This window comes from Leuciscus leuciscus (assembly GCF_965113295.1).
Source record: "Leuciscus leuciscus genome assembly, chromosome: 5".
Classification (NCBI taxonomy): Eukaryota; Metazoa; Chordata; class Actinopteri; order Cypriniformes; family Leuciscidae; genus Leuciscus; species Leuciscus leuciscus.
The window spans coordinates 49,072,645-49,096,087 of NC_138729.1; the positions used below are offsets into that span (position 1 = coordinate 49,072,645).

General features: G+C 36.7%; 1 protein-coding gene across 3 annotated transcripts in view; it reads left to right on the forward strand.

Moving 5' to 3' along the window:
* The window catches only part of rabl6a (RAB, member RAS oncogene family-like 6a), a 34,694-nt gene extending 12,120 nt beyond the window's left edge, over window positions 1–22,574 (forward strand). For all 3 annotated transcript variants that reach the window (XM_082171088.1, XM_082171086.1, XM_082171087.1), the window contains exons 8-16: window positions 1,171–1,276; window positions 4,355–4,458; window positions 6,560–6,927; window positions 11,576–11,738; window positions 12,423–12,626; window positions 13,493–13,703; window positions 14,244–14,430; window positions 17,788–17,846; window positions 19,457–22,574. In XM_082171088.1, the coding sequence (XP_082027214.1) occupies window positions 1,171–1,276; window positions 4,355–4,458; window positions 6,560–6,927; window positions 11,576–11,738; window positions 12,423–12,626; window positions 13,493–13,703; window positions 14,244–14,430; window positions 17,788–17,846; window positions 19,457–19,669 (1,615 nt within the window). In that variant the 3' untranslated portion in view covers window positions 19,670–22,574. The remainder of the gene's footprint in view (window positions 1–1,170; window positions 1,277–4,354; window positions 4,459–6,559; window positions 6,928–11,575; window positions 11,739–12,422; window positions 12,627–13,492; window positions 13,704–14,243; window positions 14,431–17,787; window positions 17,847–19,456) is intronic.
* The last annotated feature ends 869 nt before the right edge of the window (window positions 22,575–23,443 follow it).

The window sequence follows — 23,443 nt, forward strand, 5'->3', positions numbered from 1 at the left end:
ACTTTCATCTTAGTGAGGAGGCGGGGTTGACCCCGTTGCTATGTATGACACAATCTTTTGAAGACTGTGATTGGTTGGTTGTCCAAGAAAAAAAAAAAAGAAGTGATTTTAAGAATAGGGTCTATTCTAAGCCTTCACTTTGAAATTACATGTACTTTTTCCTATTTGACCGTTCTCACACATTATATATGTGTATATAAATCCTTTTTTTTTTTTTTTTTTTTTACCATGCTGTTAATTTCCTATAAGGTATTTGCTTGGCTTAGAATGATAAAAATTGTTCCACTCTTTCCAATTACACTGATTGCTGGCATGTCTATTTAAGTGGTGGTTTGAATGTGGGTTTTAATGTATCAAACATGGAATTTTCCCAGTTGCCAAATATCATAATGTAGTAATTACTTTCATTTCTGGCGCTATGGCATTTCTGTGCTGTGTTGGAGATGTTAGCGTGTCTCTAATAAGATCAGTCACAAACACGATCCCTGCACGATCTAATCTATAGCGTCTTATTAACTCACTGTTATTCATTGTCTGCAACACATTTCTTCTCCCTCTTCGTCTTTCTGCCATTTTCTCCTCTGCTAAAGAAACTCTTAAGCCTCTTAAAAGTCCTCGTCCGTGCTCCTAACAATTTTGACCTTAAGACCTCTTTTAAGGGTTAAGATGCTTTCTGAATTACTTTTTTCTTTACTAGGATTTTTTCTTTCATTTTAAGAGTAAACGCCCACATTTCTAAGAATTTTCTTAGAATTTTGTCACTAGGAGCTACTCTTTGCATTAAGATTCTTTATGAATACGGGCCCTGGGGTTTAATTAAATCAAATGTCAAATTAATTGAATTCGTAAAACTTTTACAATTTAATAATAATTTATCAAAACAGTTGTAATCAAATAAAGGCATAAAACAGGAACAATTTAATTAATCTTTTAAATGAAAATTTAACAATTATTTTTATTTTTAAGTGCTGCATTTACGACAGTGAATATATGTCTTTTATGCCTTTTAACCTACATAAAAACTTACATACTGACAACAGTTTTTTTAATTATTATTTTAAAGTTAAAAGTGTCTCCAACTATACAATGCAAAGCAAAGCTCTTATGAATAATGTATGTGTCACTTATCAGCCAACTTTTCCCTAATCCCATAATCCTTTTTCATTTTAGACCTCCGGGCTCCTCCTACATCCACTATGCCGAGTCTTCCATGAAAAACGGCTTTGGTCTCAAATACCTCCATCGCTTCTTCAACATCCCATTCCTGCAGCTGCAGGTCAGAGGAAACTCTCAAAGTCATGTTTACTCTCAGGTCAACGTTTAGATCGTTTTAGCGTCATTTCAAGTGGAATCTCCACATATCTTACATGGGGATTTGAGTTCATCCGTATGTTTTGGTGATATAAGAGTTTGTGGATTACGGCAAGGGCTCTTGATGCTGATCCTGGAGATATGCCTTCCCGCTCTAACAGATCTTCTGTAGTTTTCAGGGCTGCGTCCTCATTTGCATTTATTCTAAAAAGTATGCAAGCAAAAAATAAGTGTGCTAAATCATGAAAATAGTTTGCTAAAGGTGCTATAGTGTATATATGCAAGGATGTACAGTACAGAAATGTACAGAGAAATATGAAATAGCTCAATTCATGAATTTGATTCTGAGCAAAATCACTTGGATGCACATGGCCAAGTCACTTCTGACAAAATCACTTCTGATTCACAGGAAACCTGGGAAAATCAGGCAATTCTATAGTGGAATTTTCCATTTGAAATATTTATTTTTTAGATATGGGTATTTCAGTAGCTAGAAATTAGTAAAATGTTTTTTTTTTTTAAATGATTTAATCAATTCAAGGGATTATAATGACTTTCGTTTTATTGATATATTATTTATTTGAACTAGTTTTGACATTTTATATTTTCAATTTTCATTTTATTATAAGTTTTAGTTATTTTATGTCATTTTTGTTAGTTTTAGGTTTTTTTTATATTTCTATTTTGCTTTTATTTTAATTTTAATTTTAGTACTTCAACTGAAACTTATTTTATTTCAGATAGTTTGCCAAGACAACATTTCTAAATGGGGTGGGGGTATTTTAAGGTTTTCATCTAATAAATAATATAAATATTTTATTTTATTTTATTTTATTTAAGCTCGCTTTCAATTTTTTTTTCAATTTTTGTTTAATAATTATAGTTTTAGTTAACAGTAACAACACTGATATTTAAAAAAAAAACATGGAAATGAATTGGTCAAAAGTTGTGGGAACCCTTTAGTAGGACCTTCTCTAGTGCACTCAGTAGGCAGCTGTAGATTTGAGTCCCCTGCTTTGTTGCCCAACAGATTTAGTCTTACAGTCATTAAAGGAACCGTATGTAAGAAATGTATTTCAATTAATCATAAAATGGCCCTGATATGTCACTAGACATTAAGAAATCATGTTCATTTCAAATACTTATATCACTGACAACAGTAGTCCGGCCAGGAGATTGTCATTTAAAAGTGAAGTTGCAGCCCTCAACTGATGTTGATGTTGTCATGTTGTGTTTTGGCCTGATGCTCCACCCTCCACCTATCTACCAATCACGAAGTCAGTAGTGTTTCGGCATCCGGGTTGCCAGATCTGCTCTAGTTACCACAGCTGCAGCTACAAACGTGTCGGATAAAAAATGTCTAACGTTACGAAACCTAAAAGACCTCGTTATGAATCCGAAATACGTCGTGACAAAGTCCGAAAAAAAACTTACTGTGTAGGACTCGTCACTTGCCATTGGAAGCTCCTTGTAGCAGCCTACGTTCCTGCTGGATCCTGCAGCCTAACTGGCAACCTCGAGTCAGGGGGGAGGGGGAGGGGGAGGGGATACACCACTCTACAGTAATTTGAAAGTGATTGCAGTACCAGTTTTGGCCACAATCTTACATACGGTTCCTTTAAGTTAGGACTAACATTAGCATTAGCATTAAAGGGTTCCTGTTATGCGTTTTTACATTTTCAACTTTCGTTAGTGTGTAATGTTGCTGTTTGAGAATGAAACGGTCTGCAAATTTACAAAGCACAAAGTCCATCCAGCGGGAGTTATTCTCTATATTAGTGCGCACAGTTTCTGAACTCCCTGAAACGCCTCCGTTGTAGTCTTGAGTTTCTTCTGGGAACAAACACATCACAATATTCCTCATATAAATAATTCCCGCCCAAGGCATACGCAAAATAAAGGGGCGGGGTCTGGTTGAGTTAGTTAGTAGTGTTCAAACTGGCGGTTATGGTGAGGGGCGGGACATTTCTCAAACACACTCTGAGCAGTTGGCAAATCGCAACACACTGCTCCAGCCGACCAATCAGAGCACACTGTGCTTTTCAGAAGGAGGGGCTTCATAGAAACAGGAGCTAAACAGAGCGTTACTGACAGACTGGGAAGAGAGGAGCTGCAACTGTTGAGAATATGGGGAAAATAATGTGTTTTTTTATCGTTAAAGCATGAAAACCTGTTCTAGTACAGCCCAAAAACAAAAGAAAGACTTTGTAAAAAGGCATTATAGATCCCCTTTAAAGTTGTTATATGTCTCTTGAGACTGGCTGAATGGCATTCATTAATTAGGAATGTAGAAATTAGCCTGGGGATCAATGGCGGCCGCTGTGTCTTATGTGTCAGCCTCTCTTCCTAAGGTTACTCCACAGTAAGTAGGTTGGCGGACTGGTTTCAGTTTAATGTATTTTATTGATCTTGTTAGAGAAATTAACTTCTGTTCAATTATCCAGCTCAGCATAGATTGATAATAAAACTCAAGAGATACGCAACATCATATTACAGATGAAACCACAGTAATTCATAAACGTTGTATCAGATTCTGTATATGGATTGGTTTCATGGGCTTCTGGTTCCTGCTCTGGTTACACAAGTCTGTTTGTAATTCTTTTGTCTGTCGGACACTGTTGACCTTCCCCTGTTATACACAAGTCTTTATTATCTGTGAATATTGCTGACAGTTGAACAACTGGTTTGCTGTAAAGGTGATGCAAATCCCGCCGCTCAGAATTAGTCCGTGTCAAACTCATTAAACTTTCAGTACTGTGCCCAGATCTGTTTTCCTCTCCTTGCTATCTTTTTCAGTCATAGTTTAAAGGCCACTTCTAACTTCCGTGACTTTGAACAAACTTCTAACCCCGAGTATCAGTTCGGTCAGAAACCGGTTATTGGTTAGTGCATGTTTTTCAGTTTGTGCTTCTCTCTACCCATTCATTTCCAGTCCTCCTCCTAATTTAGAAATATTAAATCAGGACAGTGCTCACTTGAGTGAGTCACTGCTGATGTCCTGAGAGATTACAGTGTGTTTGATGTGGTGTTTTTGTGTTTGAAGAGGGAGACTCTGTTACGACAACTGGAGACAAATCAGCTTGACATCGATGCCATGCTAGAAGAACTCAGTGTTCAGCAGGAGACGGAGGACCAGAACTATGACATGTGAGTGTGAACCTCAGGCACACACAGACACTGTGCATATATATATATATACAGTAGTCAACATTTGAAGTGGATCAAAAAAGTTCTTCAAAGTTGTCCTCAGACAAGAACGGGTATTGTTCAAAATTCATGTATAACTTTGATGAAAGGTTTTGATCCACTTCAAATGTCGACTACTGTAGTTAATGTGCAATTGGTAACGCACCGCGTGCTTGGTTAACTTTACACATTCGCATTATTTTTAACATCATTTAGTGAACAGATATGTACAGAGCCCCTAAGTGGACATGGTGGGGGGTGGGGAATAAATGAAATGGGAGGGAAAATATTAAGTCAATGTTTTTGTGTTCTCTTGCAAATGTTTTGAGTTCCCCCGCAAAACGTTTGTTTTCCTTGCGAACGAACGCTAAGTTTCTCAGGTCAATGCAAAACATTGGTGAGAGAATGCAATCCTCCCATCTCATTATTTATTTATTTTTCTACACCATGTCCTAAATTCCAAAGAAATGTTCAGTATTCCTCCAAAATAAATGTTTTGGCATGTCAAAATATGGAGGGATTGAATGTTTGAAAATGAAGAACTTAAGACTTATAAATATAAGTATTGTTACATGTATTCTTAAATAAAATTATCATAATTATCAAATATTATTATTTTTTATTTTACGCTACAATTGTAATTTACAACAGTAATATATTTCAGATTTAAAATAATAAGATAATAGAATTAATAATAATGGTAATAATAATAATAATAATTTTTATTATTATTAATTCTATTAAAACATGATAATAAATATTATTAATCACAGTGACTCAAAAATAATACCAATGATTTATATTATTATTGTTGTTGCGTTATCAATATTATAGTGTATATATAGTTATAATATAAATTATTATTACTCTGTAGGGCTGTCAAAATTGCTCAAAAATGACGTTCGAATATTCCCTCTAAAAAACACACGAATATTCGAACTATTCGAACATCTGGTTGCGCATTTTGTCAATGCGCAACCAGTTATTGACGTATTCGCATTACGTCAATAACAGGACAAATTAATACAAAGAGACATACATACATTTGTATAGGTAGTTAATTTAAGTTTAAACATATTTGACAATGTATTACCAACACAAAACCAAGTAAATAAACTAATGGCCAAGACCGCAGACCTCAGTCTCGCTCACTCGCAGGCACTCTTTCTCTCTCTCTCTCGCGCGCCCTCGCGCTCACGCTCTCTCTGCGCATAACGGTTTAAATTAACAACAATAAGCACACGTTGAGTGCTGATCAAGAGTTTTGTGCAAGCAATTTAAGGTCGCGACTCTTGTCCCAAATATAGCAGGCTTCATTCAGTGATTGAAACAAATTTATTAACATTAAAAGTTTTACAGTATAGAACCGACATTGAACGCTCCGAGCGAGCTGTGCTGTGGTAAACATGGAACATTTCTGTTTAACTTTAAATAAAATGAGGCACACAATTCCGAGAAATGTGACAACAAAGAACTTTTACCCTGAGCCTGAGGTTCATAAAAAATAAAGCGCTATTAAAAAAGAAAAAGGCTACTTACATTATTGGTGCTTGTATTAAAAAAAGGAAAAACTGACTGCAATTTATTCCATTGTCTTTTAGTGCACTGTCAACTTTCAGCAGTGACGCTGTGCTAGACAGTGCGACTCGTGTGACCTGTCCCTTAGGCAGCGCGCGCGCCCGCCCACTCGCAGAGCAGACAGCCGCGCCTCTGCTTCCGCGGGCGTGTTTTTCCATATTCGAAATTCACATTCGAATATTAATTTTAACGTTCGAATTTCTGTTTTTTAAAACTATTCGAATATATATTCGAATTTAGAATATTCGTTGACAGCCCTATTACTCTGTTGACAACTTATTGAAATATTAACTTGCATTATATTATAAAAAAAATTTAAATGTAAGTGGTTTGGCTGATAAAAAGTTTGGAAACCCCTGCTGTAGAGCATCATGAGATGTCAGAGTTTAGCAAAACAAAAGTCCCACTATGGCCAAGAGCCACCCACTAAGACAAGAATGCCACCTTACCAACATTTCTACAAAGTTCACTGCTGTTTTTGCAGATTTCTTGAGATGATGGAGGCACGCAAAGCTTATGGATCTCCAGCGCCCTCTAATGGCCAGAGCCCGTCCTCGGGGTCCCAGTCCCCTGTCGTGCTGCCCGGTGCCGCCTCTCCCAGTAACTCCAGCCCCAGTACACCACAGGCCCCTGTCCCTCTCCAGACCCAATCCGCCCCGCCACCACCTCCATCTATACCACACCCTCCTGTCCAGATCACAGCCGCCCATGCTCCCCAAACACCATCTCAAACCCTGGAGCCTTCGCCCGCAGCAACCGTACCCGCATCTACCCAACCCGCACCTCCTCATGCCCAGAAACGAGGCTTCATGTCACGCCTGTTTGGTTCGTCTGCTGCAGAGACTTCACCAGGTCAGTACAAAACGTCCGAGGAGTCTGTTGCCAGTTATGTCTCGACTCTGAAAGATCTCAAGATCCCACTTCTAAGAATGAGGCTTTTATGTAGCACAGATAAGCTCTGTTCTGCAAGCCATCTTGTCGCCTATTTCCTACATAAACACACACACACACACACACACACACAAATTAATCATGGCATAGTTTATTATTATTTGCTTATTTTTTTTCTTCAAATAATCATATTTTCTAAATATATTGATTAAAATTGCTTCGCATCAGAATAAGTCTGTTAGTTCAGTTTTAATCAGTTTAAAGGTCATAGAATTTAATTATGGCTAGTTCAAGCAAGATCCAATTATTAGTTTGTTAAACTAATGTGTGTTTTATATGCCCAAATCAATGAAGATTTGATCTAATTACGTAAATCTTAAATGTAGGCCTATATATTTTTTTGAGTGTAGGCAACATCCAAACTGAAGAAGAGCTTTGTTCGTGTCTGATCTGAAACGCTCTACATGTGCAACTCTGTGCATCACACAAATAAAAACACTTGATATGATATTCTCCAATATTGGGTACACTAGCTTTATTTTTACAGTAATTAATAAAATGCAAGTATATTAATCATCAGCATTTTTCTTAACTAAATTAAATGTTGATTAACGTTACGACCTACCATTTGCAACATCTTTCACATCAAAGACTGTAAAAAAAGATGGACGACGCCCTTTCGCTCTCTTCCATTGGTAAGAACTGAAGCCGCCAGTGTCCCGATATGGCGCTGACATCTTGGACCTTGAGTCTGCGCAGTAGCGATCTCGGGACCAGACCTGCGCAGTCGTGAGCAGGAAGTAAAGCCGTGAAATCAACACTCCGCCCTCACTCTCGCAGAACGCACTCTCCCTGAGTGCACTTTTTTTTTAAATTGATTGCAGTACGACAAGAGGCTTGTTAAAATAAAGTAAATACAATCTCCTCAGTCCTCCGAAGATCCCGAAGAAAATAACCGTTGATGCTTCAGTGACTACTTCGCTCAGAGAACCTGTCAATCACAGCTGTCAATCATGACGTCACACCACCGTTTTTATAGCATCACGTAACTAACTAAAAACCAACTTATTTTTGAAACAGACACTTGAACTTACATCAGCGTGATAAAAACGACAGCAAATGAAAGAAAACACCTTTGGAAAAAAAATATTTGAAGTGTAATTTAATTGTTTAGTTTGTCTCATGTCCCGTTGAATAACACGGGGAGGCGGGGCTTATGACCTATACTAGGACCAGTCACCGGGGGGGGGCGATCGAGACGCTTTGGCTTCACTTTTCAGGGCTTGTGCGGCACGCTTGCTTCACATCAGCAGTGTGTCTATAATGCCTCAAAATGCTGTCTTTTTAAAAGTTTTTTGAATAGATCTTTAGTCTTAAGTTAGAATATTTACCCTCACAGACTTATAAAATTTAATGCAAGTTGCAACTATTGAAAATGACCAAAATGCACATTCCCTGTAAGTCTCTTTGTATAAAAGGGTCTGTTTACATTCATTATGTACTTCAAAGGCCTTCACAACATTTAACTTACACGGTTTCCCTAGTGTGTTTTCAGATCTGAGAGCGTGTGTGTGTGTGTGTGTGTGTGTAGGTTTGCTAATGTGAATATATGAACTGTACTTAAGAGGGGCAGTCGTTCAGGGACTACATTCATTGCCTTATATTCTGAATACCAATGAGACATTATCAGGCAATGCTGGACCCGCCGCTGCACAGTCATTACGGAGAGCGCTGGACTGACAAACACACGCCGGCTCTGCACCAGTGCATCTGCTGCTGCATTGCAGATCCTGGGGGATGGGGCCCATCAACACACATACACACACACAAAGTGTGTCAAATGGCTCCATATAAATATCATTTGCAAATATTTTGATCTCTTAAGTTTGTGTTTTTGCTCATTTTCACACAAGTGCCCTTTTGTTCTGTGGAATGCTGGATCCAATTTGACAAATGTCTAAACTGGTATGAAAGGTCCAAGATATCGTAAATAATAATGTATCATTAGTTCACCATTCAAGATGATCCAGAATTCAGTTTTTAGTAATTTCTTCTGGACATTTTCCTCTTTTTTTTTTTTTTAAGGACCTTTAAAAGCTCCTTTATTCAACAACATGCGTGTTTTTGAAAGATGTTTCTTCTGCTCATCAAGCCTGCATTTATTTGATCAAAAATACAGAAAAAATTATTAATATTGTGATATATTATTACAATTTAAAATCAATTTGTTATACTTTAAATTATCATTTATTTCTGTGATGCAAAGCTGAATTTTCAGGATCATTACTCCAGTCTTCAGTGTCACATGTGACATCCAGTATCACATGATCCTTTAGAAATCATTCTAATATTCTGATTTATTATGAGTGTTGGAAACAGTTCTGCTGCCTAATATATTTGATGAATAAAAGGTTAAAAAGAACTGCATTTATTCAAAATAAAAAAATATTTTCTAATAATATAAATCTTCTTTACTATCACTTTTTTTTTAATCAATTTAACACATCCTTGCTGAATAAAAGTATTGATTTATTTCAAAAAAAAAATTTACTGACCAGTCGTGTATATTGTTGTTACAAAAGATTTCTATTTTTAAAACATTTGCTTCTTTTTTTTTTATTTTTTTTTTTTTATCAAAGTATCCTAAAAAAGTATCACAGGTTATGAAAAAATATTAAGCAGCAGAACTGTTTCCAACTTTGATAATGAATCATCATATTAGAATGATTTCTAAAGGATCATGTGATAGACTGGAGTAATGATCCTGAAAATTCAGCTTTGCATCACAGAAATAAATGATAATTTAAAGTATAATAAATTGAAAACCAATTATTTTAAATTGTAATAATATATCACAATATTAAAAAAAAATTTTCTGTATTTTTGATCAAATAAATGCAGGCTTGATGAGCAGAAGAAACTTCTTTCAAAAACATTAAAAATAGTAATGTTTCCAAACTTTTGGCCTGTACTGTATTCATATATTAATTGCCTTTATACGTTTCATGCGTTTCAGTGAATCTCAAGCCTTTTTTATTTATTTATTTATTTTACTGTTTATTAATATTATCATGATTAAGCACATTTTCCACAAAAAAATCTCCTTAAGTTTATATTTTAATTTTTTTTTTGTTGGACTGCCTATTGTTTTTCTGATTTAAATTAATCATTGTGTCTGTATTTTCATTACTGTAATAAACTAATGAGATTTTTAATGAGAATTTTCGGGGGAAATTTCTGGAAGTAAAATAATGACAAATGATTTTGTAACAAAAAAAGCTTATTGAATTGCACTACTTGAAAAAATATGCATTGCATTAATAACCCTGCTTGCATTTTAATGCATTGTATTTTTAGGGCTTGCATTTTTATGGGCTGAAATTCAACATGATTGTATATTTAAGCTGTGAATCAAAACAATTCAGTTCAAAACATTTCAGACACGTTTCCATTTTATTTCGCTTTACAAATTCACTTCCTCAAATTCAGTGGTTCAAATTCAACATTTGACATCCGGGAACGACAGGAATATCAGGAGATTGCCGATTGATAATCTCCATACTATAGCTGTTAGTCGGCCTCACCAGCAGGGGGTGCAAGCGGCTGTTGAAGAAGAAAACTATAGAGAAATGTGAGAAAAAATGGATGATGCAAAATATGTTGTTTTAAAAATGTCCTTTATTTTATGCAAATGTTTTTTTTTTTTTGATGCTTGATGTGTAATAACAGATTTACCTAATTTAATTTGTTCAGAATAATTATAATATAATAAATAATAATGAAAGTTTAATAGAATATCATAAGACAATTCTGTAATTCTATAAAAGTCAAATATATTTGTTTTAATTTTTGCAAATGCATTCTTGCATGTTATTAATGAGAATGAGATTTTTTTTTAATGAGAATAGGGGGGGAAGGGGTCTGATTATCATCAATGCAAAATATCTTAATCCCTAAAAAAGGTCAAGTCACATTTATGTAGCGATTTACAAAGACTTTTCTTCAAAGCAGATTAATATTAATAAAAAAAGAAAATGGAATCAAACCAAAATTCTAAAATGGTCAAATATGTTTCAGGTGTAAATATGGTATAAATATCTGACTTGTGATGCAGCCTGGATTCATAAACACACTATGTTGGTTTGTTTGGCCAGAGGAGAACCGGCCCCTCGACTGATCCTGGTTTCTCCCAAAGTTTTTTTCTCCATTTCTGTCACCTGATGGAGTTTGGGTTCTTTGCCACTGTCGCCTCTGTCTAGTTGGGAACACACAATATTCGGCAATATTATTGATCTGGCTGCACTGACACTATTGGATGAGAACTGAACTGAGCTGGACGATGACATCACTGTATAACAGAACTGAATCAACAACTGTACTGAACTGTCCTCAGCTAAACAATGCTGCTTTATTCCATAATTGAATTCTTTTTGCATCATTGAATCATTATTTTCACTGTAAAGCTGCTTTGAAACAATCTGTATTGTATAAAGCGCTATAGAAATAAAGCTGGCTTGACTTGCCTTGACTTCTTTGCAACTGTGATTCCAGATGTTGGAATTATTGCATACGTTAATTTTAACCCAATATGGTCTTTTATTTTCATCAGAAACCACAGGTTCTGAAGGCCCGAAGCCCTCTGGGAAGGTGCAGAGCGTGGATGAGTTTGTACCGGAGGTTGGATTGGACCGGACCTTTCTGGAAGACGGTGGAACAGCAGTTAAATCGAAGAAAAAAACTCCAACATCAGCTCCCATTCTGGACAGTGATAGGTGAGCTGTCATAACACGTCCTTTATTCTTTCTAAAAATAATAATAATAATTCCATACGCTTGTTTGAATATTACTGTTGTAATTTCAGCAGCTCATAAACATACTGGACAGGGTTTCATTTTCTCAGATCAACATGATTGTTCCATCTCAAAATAATTTGGTTGTGGTGGTAATGCTATTAAAAAAAACAAGTGATGTTTCAGAAATGAAGAAAGTTTGTGAATTTTGAGAAACAATGAAAATTAAGCATTGAAAATATTTATGCAGAGACATTGGTAACACTTTACAACACATTAGTCAATACTTTAACTAACATGAACAGTGAGCAGTATATTTTATTTACAACATTTATTATATATTTATAATATATTATATTTATTATTTATATATCTTTGTTAATGTTAGTTAATGCAAATATTATGTTGTTAGTTCACAATGCATTAACTCAGTAAATGTTCAAATTAACATTAACAACGATTAATAAATGCTGTAGAAGTGTTGATTCTTTGTTCATGTTAACTAATTTATTTAATGTTGGAAAATGAAATATTATTGTAAAGTTACACAACCATATTTATATTAAATAAGGACTGAGGCATTGATCGCAATAAGAGCAGAGGCGTTTGGGTATAATTGTAGTCGCATGTTAAACTCATGATGAGTTTTCCTTGTCTTTTCCTCAGTGATGGAGAGGGCCGGGGAAATCCTCTGGTCTCTGGCTTCCAGGATGATTTAGATCCGGATGACCGAGCGCTGAGCCAGCCTGCCCTTAAAGCGGTGGTCCCAAGCGTGGGCGTCACACTCACGAGTGACGAAGAGGAGGAAGATTCATCTCTACCCTCTGTTGCCCTGCACAAAGGCTTCAGCTCAGGAACAAACTCAAAGGGGTAAAAAAACCCGCATGCAGAAATGCATCTTACTTTTAATAGAAAGACATCAGTGGGATACAGACATGTTGAGACCTGACCAGAATTTCCAGAAGATTTGTTGTATGGTTTTAATTAATTTCCCTCACTGTTGATGAGCTTCCAAAATAGAAATTATTCCATTAGCAGAGAGACTTCTCTAATTTACTTTAATTAAAACACCCGTAATGAAGGCAAAACCAATTTTCATTTCTTGATAATATTATTTTTCAATTAATGTTACCTTGGCAGTGATTTCTATAGATAGATCGGTAGACTGACAGATAGACATGGATGGATGGATGAAAAATATGGATGATGGATGGATGAAAAATATGGATGATGGATGGATGAAATGCATGGATGGATGAAATACATGGATGGATGGATGAAATGCATGGATGGATGGATGGATGAATGAAATGCATGGATGGATGGATGAAATGGATGCATGAATGCATGGATGGATGGATGGATGGATGGATTGATGGATTGATTGAATGCATGGATGGATGGATGAAATACATGGATGGATGAAATGGATGGATGGATGGATGGATTGATTGAATGCATGGATGGATGGATGGATGGATTGATTGAATGCATGGATGGATGGATGAAATACATGGATGGATGAAATGCATGGATGGATGGATGGATTGATTGAATGCATGGATGGATGAAATACATGGATGCATGAAATGCATGGATGGATGGATGGATGGATTGATTGAATGCATGCATGGATGGATGGATGGATCAAATACATGGATGGATGGATGAAATACATGGATGGATTGGACGGACTGACTGACATTTCCTGTAGAAACTGACATTTATTTTCTCAGATCTTCAGTGAACTCCATCAAACATCTGCAAACCATGTCTAAACCAGCCGAGAGACCCCAAAGCCTGAAAACAACAGCAGGACCTGCAGGTCTAAAGACAGGGGGCGCTGTTGAGGTGCTCTCAGACTCAGACGCTCCGCAGATGCTGTCGTTTGCCATGGATGACCCTGATTTTGAGAGTGAAGAATTTGGCGTACACAAGATCAAGACGGTAGAGATTCTAGATTCTTGATTATTAATTAAATTTCAACCCATGGCCTGTTATTCCACACTGAAATCAGTGTTATTTGAATGTAATTGATATCCTATTGGTTTTTAATATTTTTAATTGGATTTTATTTTTATATTTTCTGTTTTCATTTTAAATTTGGTTTGTTTTTTGTCATTTTTATTATTTTGTTGTAAATACAGAATGTCTATATCATTTTTTATTACGTTTAATTTATTTAGTTTTAGTTATTTTAGTACTTAAATTTAAACTAAAAAAAAAGAGAAATATTGTCTTGGCAGCTAGCTGAATTTATTTATTATTATTATTATTTTAATTAAATTCTATTAAATTCTAAAAACTATTTTTATTGTTTTAGTTTTAACTATAATAACCCTGACCGAAATCAATCACAAGTGTTGTTCTCTAAGAAATGTAAATCGTCTAATGCATCTAAAGTCTAATAAATATAATTGATCTATTTTGCCACCACATAATTCCCATTTAGCCACTCATATTTTATGCTTTGTCTGTTTTTCTTAGAGGGCACTTTCTGCACTAGATGACTCATCTGACCGGTCGGATGATGGTTTTGTGTTAGCTGGACTCCAGGATCCCCCCAAACCTGTCGCCCCCTCATTCAAGACCCTCAATAGTGACATTGACCTCTTCGGCCTGGGATTTGAAGAGACGACACCTAAGAGTAAAGACAGCAGTGACGATCAGGAAGGTAACAATCAGTAAAGCACTGATCACAAATAAAGGGAATTCACATCCTTTCAGCCAAAGTGGGCTTTATGTATTCAAGATAAGTAAGGATTAACATTATTTACTACTTTTTTAATTTTAAAGTGCTCCATTATGCTATTTTAAAGCTTCCTAATTTAGTTTTGAGGTCTCCTACAATAGGTTTACATTCATCCAAGGTCAAAAAACACTTTAATTTTCTCATCATATACATTGCAGCGTCAGCTCTTTGCTCACTGTGTCAGAAACGGTTCAGTAAAGGATTCAATCTCTCTAAACCCCCCCGTATCAATTTGAGCCCGAGTCCTCATGAAAGCACAATGCAAAGTGGATTTGCTTTCACAGCACAGAGAAAAAGCGTCTTCTCAACCAATCTCTTCAGTTACAGCTAGAGTGTTTGAGGGCAGGTCAAAGTAGATAGAAGAACACAGGCTGGCATTATGCAAACTTGTTACAAACCTTCGAGCAGGAAGTTGCTGACGACTCGTTTCAGGCAGTCTAGAATCGGTTCTTGCTTTAAGGAGATGATAACTTTATTTGTCATGCACTTTGATCTTTGAAACTTTGCAGACCTTTTACATTCACAAACCGCTATAATACACATTACATGAAAGGTAATATCCAAAAAATCATAATGGGGCACTTTAATGTACTGTAAGTGATGATTTAATTGACACGTTATATAAAAACAGATCTTTAAAAACATTGATGCCCATTTCAAAGTTATATTAATGCTGGTAAAACTAAGAGTTTATGCTGTCAAAGAATGCTTCAAATCCATTGATTTCGAAGCGGACAGGCAATCGTGTAAATATAAGAATAAATATTCTTGCTTTTCAAACTAACCCATATAATCCCACACCCTTAAAAAGGATCTTGCATCCCTCAAATGCTTCGTAAGGGCTTTTCATTTTTTTTTTATGTCTGCAGTCTTAAACAACTGGGTTAACCCTCTGGGGTCTGAGCTGTTTTCTGGCCCTGGAGGTGTTCTGACATGCTCTGACATTTGTGCTTATTTCTGTTACTTGTGACATTGTCATGGCTAAAGTCTTATTACACTGTATTTAGCACAAACTCTGCTACAATAATATATCAGCAGCATGTGTGTAAAAGTTTGTAGTTTTGAGATAATGACATTTATGCGTGGTTTGTGAAAATACAAAAAAAAATTGTCACTGAAATAAGGCCATGAAACCCATACTGATTATTTCTTCACAAGACTTTTGAAAATTGTATCACGTAGCCTAGAATATTTGCTCCAAAACTATGTGAAAATCACCCTGACCGCTCATTCAGATAAGACAATATATTGATTTAAAATTTCTAAGACGTGTTTTGTGTGAAAAAGCCTTATGCGAAGAGGCGTGATCATCTCATTAATATGTAAGGCTTTAACACCTGAGAAAGACAAAGACACTCCCCTAACGGCCCTATTAGGAGCGATCAGGCCCTGTCATTCAGAGCAACCTTGCACAAAGAATGAGGAGATTTAAAAAATAATGGCTTTTAGATTGTTTGGATTTATTTACAACACAACATAATCCAAAGATACACAACAAATGACAAAAGAGCACATTGAAAACAATGATCCAAAGACAGAGACCTTTGTGCCATTCCTAAAAACATTGTACATACCTTTCATTTCCAAGGTGTTTGATTTTCACTTTACCATGTTCATGTACAGAGACTCATGTGAATGTTGAAGTCAGCAGGACTCAGTTGTATCTGGTCCCTGAAAGAAAAGAAAAAAAGTGAACATACTGGTATCAAGAGAAACTAGGCCTGCACGATTTTGGGAATAAATTTTAGATTTTTCTGGTTAAAATTGCTTTTTAAAATTCACAGAATACACACACACACACACAAATGTTTCCAACAATATATAATATAATGAACACCATGTTTGTTGTGCCTTGTAGGCACAAGCTATGTGCAGTACTGCATAAAATAATAATAACAATAACCTATAGCAGCCTATAAATCTTCCAAAAGATTTCAGTAACAATGCTAGAGAAAAATATATTGATTATCTTATGTTACTTCAAATGTTTCCATTCGTTATGATGATATGAAATGAGATAATAGTAAAAACATAAAGCCTAATGTTTGGTGCATTTTTCCTTTCAAACGCGATCGCGCTCCAAAATATGATACATTCAAACCCACAGCGTGCTCCAAAATATGATACATTCAAACGCGATCCCGCTCCAAAATATGATACATTCAAACCCACAGCATGCTCCAAAATATGATACATTCAAACGCGATCGCGCGCGCTCCAAAATATGATACATTCAAACGCGATCGCGCTCCAAAATATGATACATTCAAACGCGATGTACGCTCCAAATTATGATACATTCAAACGCGATCGCGCTCCAAAATATGATACATTCAAACCCACAGCGCGCTCCAAAATATGATACATTCAAACGCGATCGCGCTCCAAAATATGATACATTCAAACGCGATCACGCTCCAAAATATTAAACATTATGGTTATACATATCTATGTTTGAGCAGATATCCACAAACAGTATTTAACAGTAAACACGGGTCTAAATAGTATAATATTCACCATATGCAACAGTTCAACTGCAATGTGAAGTTTATGCAACAATACCATAAACTAATAAGTAAGAATTTCTTACCTTACATCTTTCTTGTCTTCAAATCGTGTTCTTCTTCTTCTGGGGGTAAATCCAATGTAAGCTCAGACGTGTCTTCCAAACTCGACGAAAAGCAGAGACTTGTGAAGTTTTTTGGTGTTTTGTGTTTGAGGTAACGAGGGCGTTCGCGTCCCATGTGGACGATTTGCATGTGAATCTCTTTTGCGCGAGTGGGCGTGGTCGAATTAAAAGTAATTAGCAAGCGTTTGAGATACTGGACATCCTGTTGGTTTTATACAAATTACTTAAACAGAGAATATTTGTTTTCAGTTTGAATCCGATCATTTAAAAGTACACACTTAAATGTGTATAAAGGTATATGGCTCATAAATGTGTGAGAAGTATTCGCTGAGTTTCGTTTCAGTTTATAGACGTGCTCAAGAAAAAAAAGTTCACCGCGACGGAGAGGCAGAACGCACACCCTGTGTGTTTTCTTTATTTTACAAAAGCACAATGTTTTGATTTGATTGTAAGTGGACACATACAAAAGTAGAAATATCACAGATGCTTTTTTATATTTCTTTTTTCTGTATGACCATAAATGACGGAGTAATTTAAGTTTATTGTGCTACAATGTGAAGAAAATCCAGCAAAACGCGGGGCGCGTTTGCCGACCTCAGAGGGTTAAAGGATGACTTTGTGCACATTTCCAATTCTGTTTTATCTTGCAGATAATGAAAGCAGACACTCCATAAAGGACAAGAAAAAGAAGAAAAAGAAAAGCAAAGAGGTAAGATATGAAAATCTTGACTATATTAGCGATAGATAAATATCAATTAGGGCAATTAAACTGACAATATTTTGCTATTTTGAGGTTGTGCGTCACTTCCAAAATCTACCAACAGCTTGACAATTGATAATGACAATGAGTAAATATTGTGTAAAGTGAATACAGTGTAAAGTGTATACAATACAGAGTGTTTCAAAGCAGCTTTAACGGTAATATACAGCCTAAAAACTGCATCAGTGTTGCAGTTAGGAAACAATTAATGTGACTATACAGCAAATTCATTTGCTGTATTTGGTCTGTGTTCTCATTCTGTAAATACTGCTAAATCCATTTATGGAGTTTAATTGTGCTTGATGTAAATATTAATTTAATGTTTATAGTTTTATAATTGAACAACATTATATTGGACATCAGTCGATATCAGCAATCAAAAAGCCTCCACTGGTCGATAACTCGCTCTTATTAATGCCTGGTTCAGATTACATGATTTTGGCACGATCAGTTTGACGTAGGGTGTCGTGGGGATTCGTAAACGACAGCAGGCGTCGGGACGCAAGATTCGATCATTTCATCTCGTATAGTGTGTGTCATCGTGGGCGACACCCGACATCGAGTCTACGATGCTTCACGACATCACGATAAAAAGACTAGCATGTTTAATTTTTTTTTGTGAGTGTGTGTGTCAGTCAGTGAGTGTGTGTCAGTGAGTGTGTGTCAGTCAGTGAGTGTGTGTCAGTCAGTGAGTGTGTGTCAGTCAGTGAGTGTGTGTCAGTCAGTGAGTCAGTGAGTGTGTCAGTCAGTGAGTGAGTGTGTGTGTGTGTCAGTGAGTGAGTGAGTGTGTCAGTCAGTGTGTCAGTCAGTGAGTGTGTCAGTCAGTGAGTGTGTCAGTCAGTGAGTGTGTCAGTCAGTGAGTGTGTCAGTCAGTGAGTGTGTGTGTGTTTGTGTGTCAGTGAGTGAGTGAGTGTGTGTGTGTGTGTGTGTGTGTGTGTGTGTGTGTGTGTGTGTGTGTGTGTGTCAGTGAGTGTGTGTGTCAGTGAGTGTGTGTGTGTGTGTGTGAGTGTGTGTCAGTCAGTGAGTGTGTGTCAGTCAGTGAGTGAGTGAGTGAGTGAGTGAGTGTCAGTCAGTGAGTGTGTCAGTCAGTGAGTGAGTGTGTGTGTGTGTGTGTGTGTGTGTGTGTGTGTGTGTGTGTGTGTGTGTGTGTGTGTGTGTGTGTGTGTGTGTGTGTGTGTGTGTGTGTGTGTGTGTGAGTGAGTGAGTGTGTCAGTGAGTGTGTGTCAGTGAGTGTGTGTCAGTGAGTGTGTGTCAGTGAGTGTGTCAGTGCGTGTATGTGAGTGAATGCGAGTGAATGTGTGTGTGTGTGTGTGTGTGAGACGGCACGCGATGACTGGTCGGAAAGCAACGTGTAGTCTGACATGTTTCTTGTCCACGACACGACAAGATTTTCGGAGTCAAAATCGTGTAATCTGACACAGTGACTATCGTAAAACACAAAACAATCGTGTAATCTGAACCAGGCATAAAACTTTCTCATGTGTCTGAGATTTTGTCGCTTGTGCATAAACTGGATGCATAAAATTTGTGAAATTGAAGAAAAAATCTTGTTGTTCTAGGAGGATGAGAAAAGCGGCAAAAAACGACACAAACACAAGAAAAAGGAAAAAGATGACGCGGGAATAGGAACAGGAACAGTAGACGAGAAAGAAAAGAAGAAGAAGAAATCATCAAGGCCCAAGAAAGCAGGAACTGTGGACGATCTTGAGGCCTTCCTGGCCGGTGGAGACGGACCAGGACACAGTGAGGGTGGAGATTATGAAGAACTCTAAGAGCTCCATCTAACCAATCAGGGTTTGACATCAACACCGTGTGACATCGCCAGGTCATTTTCCAATCCATTCCACCTGTTTTTCAGTGCCTAACCTTTTGAATGTTCACAGCGTTTTCGTTCTTCCAGCAGTGCAGCTTTACGTTGTGCTTTCTCAAATGGGTACATGGCACCGTTGTTCGCCTCATGCCGTTTTCCAAAGTGTATCAGTATTTTCAGACCTATAACTTTAGATGCATTTTTCGGGAAGGACAGAGGCAGATTTCACCTGCTTCTTCAATCGATCCAGAGTTTATTCCGTTATTCCAGCAAAATGATGACGTTCTACAAAAACTCTGTCACTTTTAGCTGTATTGGGTTTGTTTTTGTGTGTGTCTGTCAATGTGTGTGTGTGTGTATATATGTGTCCCTGAAAACTTTTGGCAACTCTGTGTGTGTGCTTGCATTTTAATTTAGCAAACTTATAGAGGGATTAATCCGACTCAATACACAAGCAACACTAATTTCTGTGTAAATCATTCGAAAAATTATTATTTTCTCAAGTCTCGAGTTGCATTTAATTGAATCGTTTTGGTCGCGTTTCATAAATGTTGCATAAATTGTCAATTCTATCCAACAATTAATAGTTTTCACAAAGAATGTGCACAGAAGCTCGTTCGGCTCATGCACATCATATATCAGATCCTCAAATAATCAGTTGGTTACTATTAATTAATAACAAAAGCTGCTTTTGCCATCAGTTTCTTTCATTACTGCCTTAAATTGTTTTACACTTAATATAATGAAAGCCTTTATAGAGCAATCGTTTAAAGTTAATTAATGGCTGAGGCTCTGACACACTGCTAACATAGACAGAATTACTGCCAGCTGGAGAGACACACTCTCTCCGCAAGCAAAATCATGTTTGCATTTAGATATAATCACATCAAGTCGGTCAGATCGTCTTTTGATTTTTCTTTACATTTATGCATTTACTAAACCAGTATTACTATTCTAATAATGCATTTTAAGATTCATAATCATAGTTTCTGATTCCGGTCAAACATCCGGTATTCTGATTTTTCCTTTGCTGAACATCTTTATTTTTGTTATGGCTTGTGTACTTGTTAGAAGTTGTGTGTAGACCTAGTGTTTGGCTGCCCGTGCATAGAAATTTGTACATTTTAGAAATGGCCCTGTTTAAATGATTCAAATGATATAAAATCTGAATCTGAACGAAACCGAACTGATCTAAAAAAAATTATCGAAATATTTTTCCCCTCATATTTTTGCATGACTAGGTGACTAAAAGCAGAGAAAATTACGTTTTAGTAAAAGATCTAGAAAAACGGGCCGTGTATGTAAATTTGTAAACTTCTTGAGCGTCTAATAGTGAAAGTAAAATCATATTTTGAATGCACACATTTATACTTTGTAATATCACCTAAAATATTTTGGCTTCAAATGATCCAATGATGTTATGAGAGTTGTATTGACCAACAATTGTTTACTCATAATGGGCATCATTCATGAAAACAGATTAGAATTGTTCTTACTTCAGTTGTTGCATCAGATTGTACGTAAAATGGCCACTTTTGTAAGAATGGTTTTATCAGTGATTCATTTCATGAATAATTTCCTAGTGTTTACTTGCAATGCCCCCCTTTTTCCTTTTATTTTCATCATGTGTTGATAAATGATAACCAAATAATTTCACCAGTTATAACTTCAATTATTTTTGCATGGTATTGAATGTAAAATGACCATTTTTGTAAGAATGGTTTTTACTAACGATTGATTCTGCTCGTGATTCATGAATGAAGCGCGATGTTTACTTGCAACGCCCTCTTTTTGCTTTTGTTTTCATCATGTATTGATAAATGATAACCTAATAATTTCAGGCGTGAATTTTATTCTAATGAACTAGACTGTTGTGGAATCTGATTGGCTCCAGCTTAAGTGGCAAAATGACATCATCCCTTCTAGTGCACCTCATCATTTCAAATGGTTTTCAATGGATTTTCTATTTTTCAATTCTTATTATTGGGACAAAATAACAACGTACTTTTCCGCCTTCCAAAGAGAAGGACTTTTTTTCGGCTTGACGTTCACTTTGGTTGTTTCGGCCCAAGATGTTGCATTCTACACACTGTCCCGCTACGGCTTTCCCTCAGGCACAGCGGTGCCGACAACTGAATGTTGATTCCTGCTCGTACAGATGTTTTTCCAGAATCCCCAAAGGAATTCTCAAAAGGGGAACGGAGATCATTGGGGCGACTAGCCATTAAATAACGGTACGTTTAAAGACCTGCAGAATCCCCGTGTGTCTCTTGCGACCATCGCCTGTGTCTCTTAGGTCGTTGCAAATCGAGCACGGCTGCCGGCTCCACATGCGCCACTGAGACCATGTGATGCATCACGCTGTCACCATGGAACTGCTAGCTTGGGAAAACTGTCTACACGCTCACTGTGATAAATAGTCTCACACTCCTGGATATACGAGTACACTGTTAATACTCTCAACCCCAAACCAGCGACTCGAACACATATCAACTTCTTCTTTACTCTGCCTCAAGTATGATTGACTCTGAAGGGCCCTTGATTTATTTGTTTATCTCTCTGTTTGGCATGCATATTTTTCCCACTGTTATGGGAAAAAGGAGATGGGAAATGAATGCATTGGTAGCTCTGGACTGATGCAGTTACCAACACTACGACTGCTTTTAAGGACTGGAAATGTTTGGGAACTCTAGTTTTAAATCCATTTGTTTATTCATCCAGCATATATGCATTCCAAAACCTTTATTTGGGACCATAAATGGTTGTGATTGCCTATTTATTTTTTTGTTACCCTGTTTCACTACCCACAGTGTTCATATTTTCTTTTATGTGTTTCAATTGTGTAATAAATGCAAGCGAAATTTGAACGCAAGCGAGTGAGTTATTTGTATCGTAATGATATACTTCAAAGTTGTGGTGTTAATCATACAGCTACGTTTAGTTTCAGTGCTTTCAATGCAGCGTTCATGCAACTTTTTTTGTTTTTCTAGCCATTTTGAGTGAATCTCATGAAGAAATACGAGAAATACCCAGGTTGTTTTCTACAGCCCTCAAACATTTAGCTAGTTTCTCCTTTTCGGGGTAATTTTAGCGCACTATTCGTTTGTTGCTTTGCCCGAACTGTTGTTTTTGTTCGGGAAATGTGATTCTAGATTAGTTTACAATCCCAATCCACATCATGGACATCTTGGTTGTGACACTTTATCGCCACTAGAGGGAGCAGTTTTTGATCAATTTATACAGTTAGAAGGTTCAAGTCACCATGTAAAGTTGAGTATGTGTGTTTGGATTGATTGACTGATTTATTTATTTTGATTTATCAGCAGTTAATTTGTTTTCTATTGTTAATACATTCATAGCATGGTGTTTCAGTATACAGTGCTGATAAGTGCAGTCGTTGGTGCCAACTTCAGTCATTGCCGTAAGTAGTAACTCTTATTTATACTACCTTCCTTGTCCTTCTCTTCCCCTTCTGTCTTACTGATCACATTAACTATGTGGCCCCAGTCCAGGAGAATGCAATATTCTAGGTTATTTTATCTTGATAATATCCACCACATCTGTGGCGCGCTGTCGATTACCATGGACTGTCATTTAGATATTTGGCAGATGCGTAAAAATCAAATCCAAAAGTGCTGACATTGCATTCAACCTATGTATTTTTATCTGTACATGCATTCCCTGGGAATCGATTCCAAGACCTTGGTGTTGCCAGCATCAAGGTGAATGGCAATGT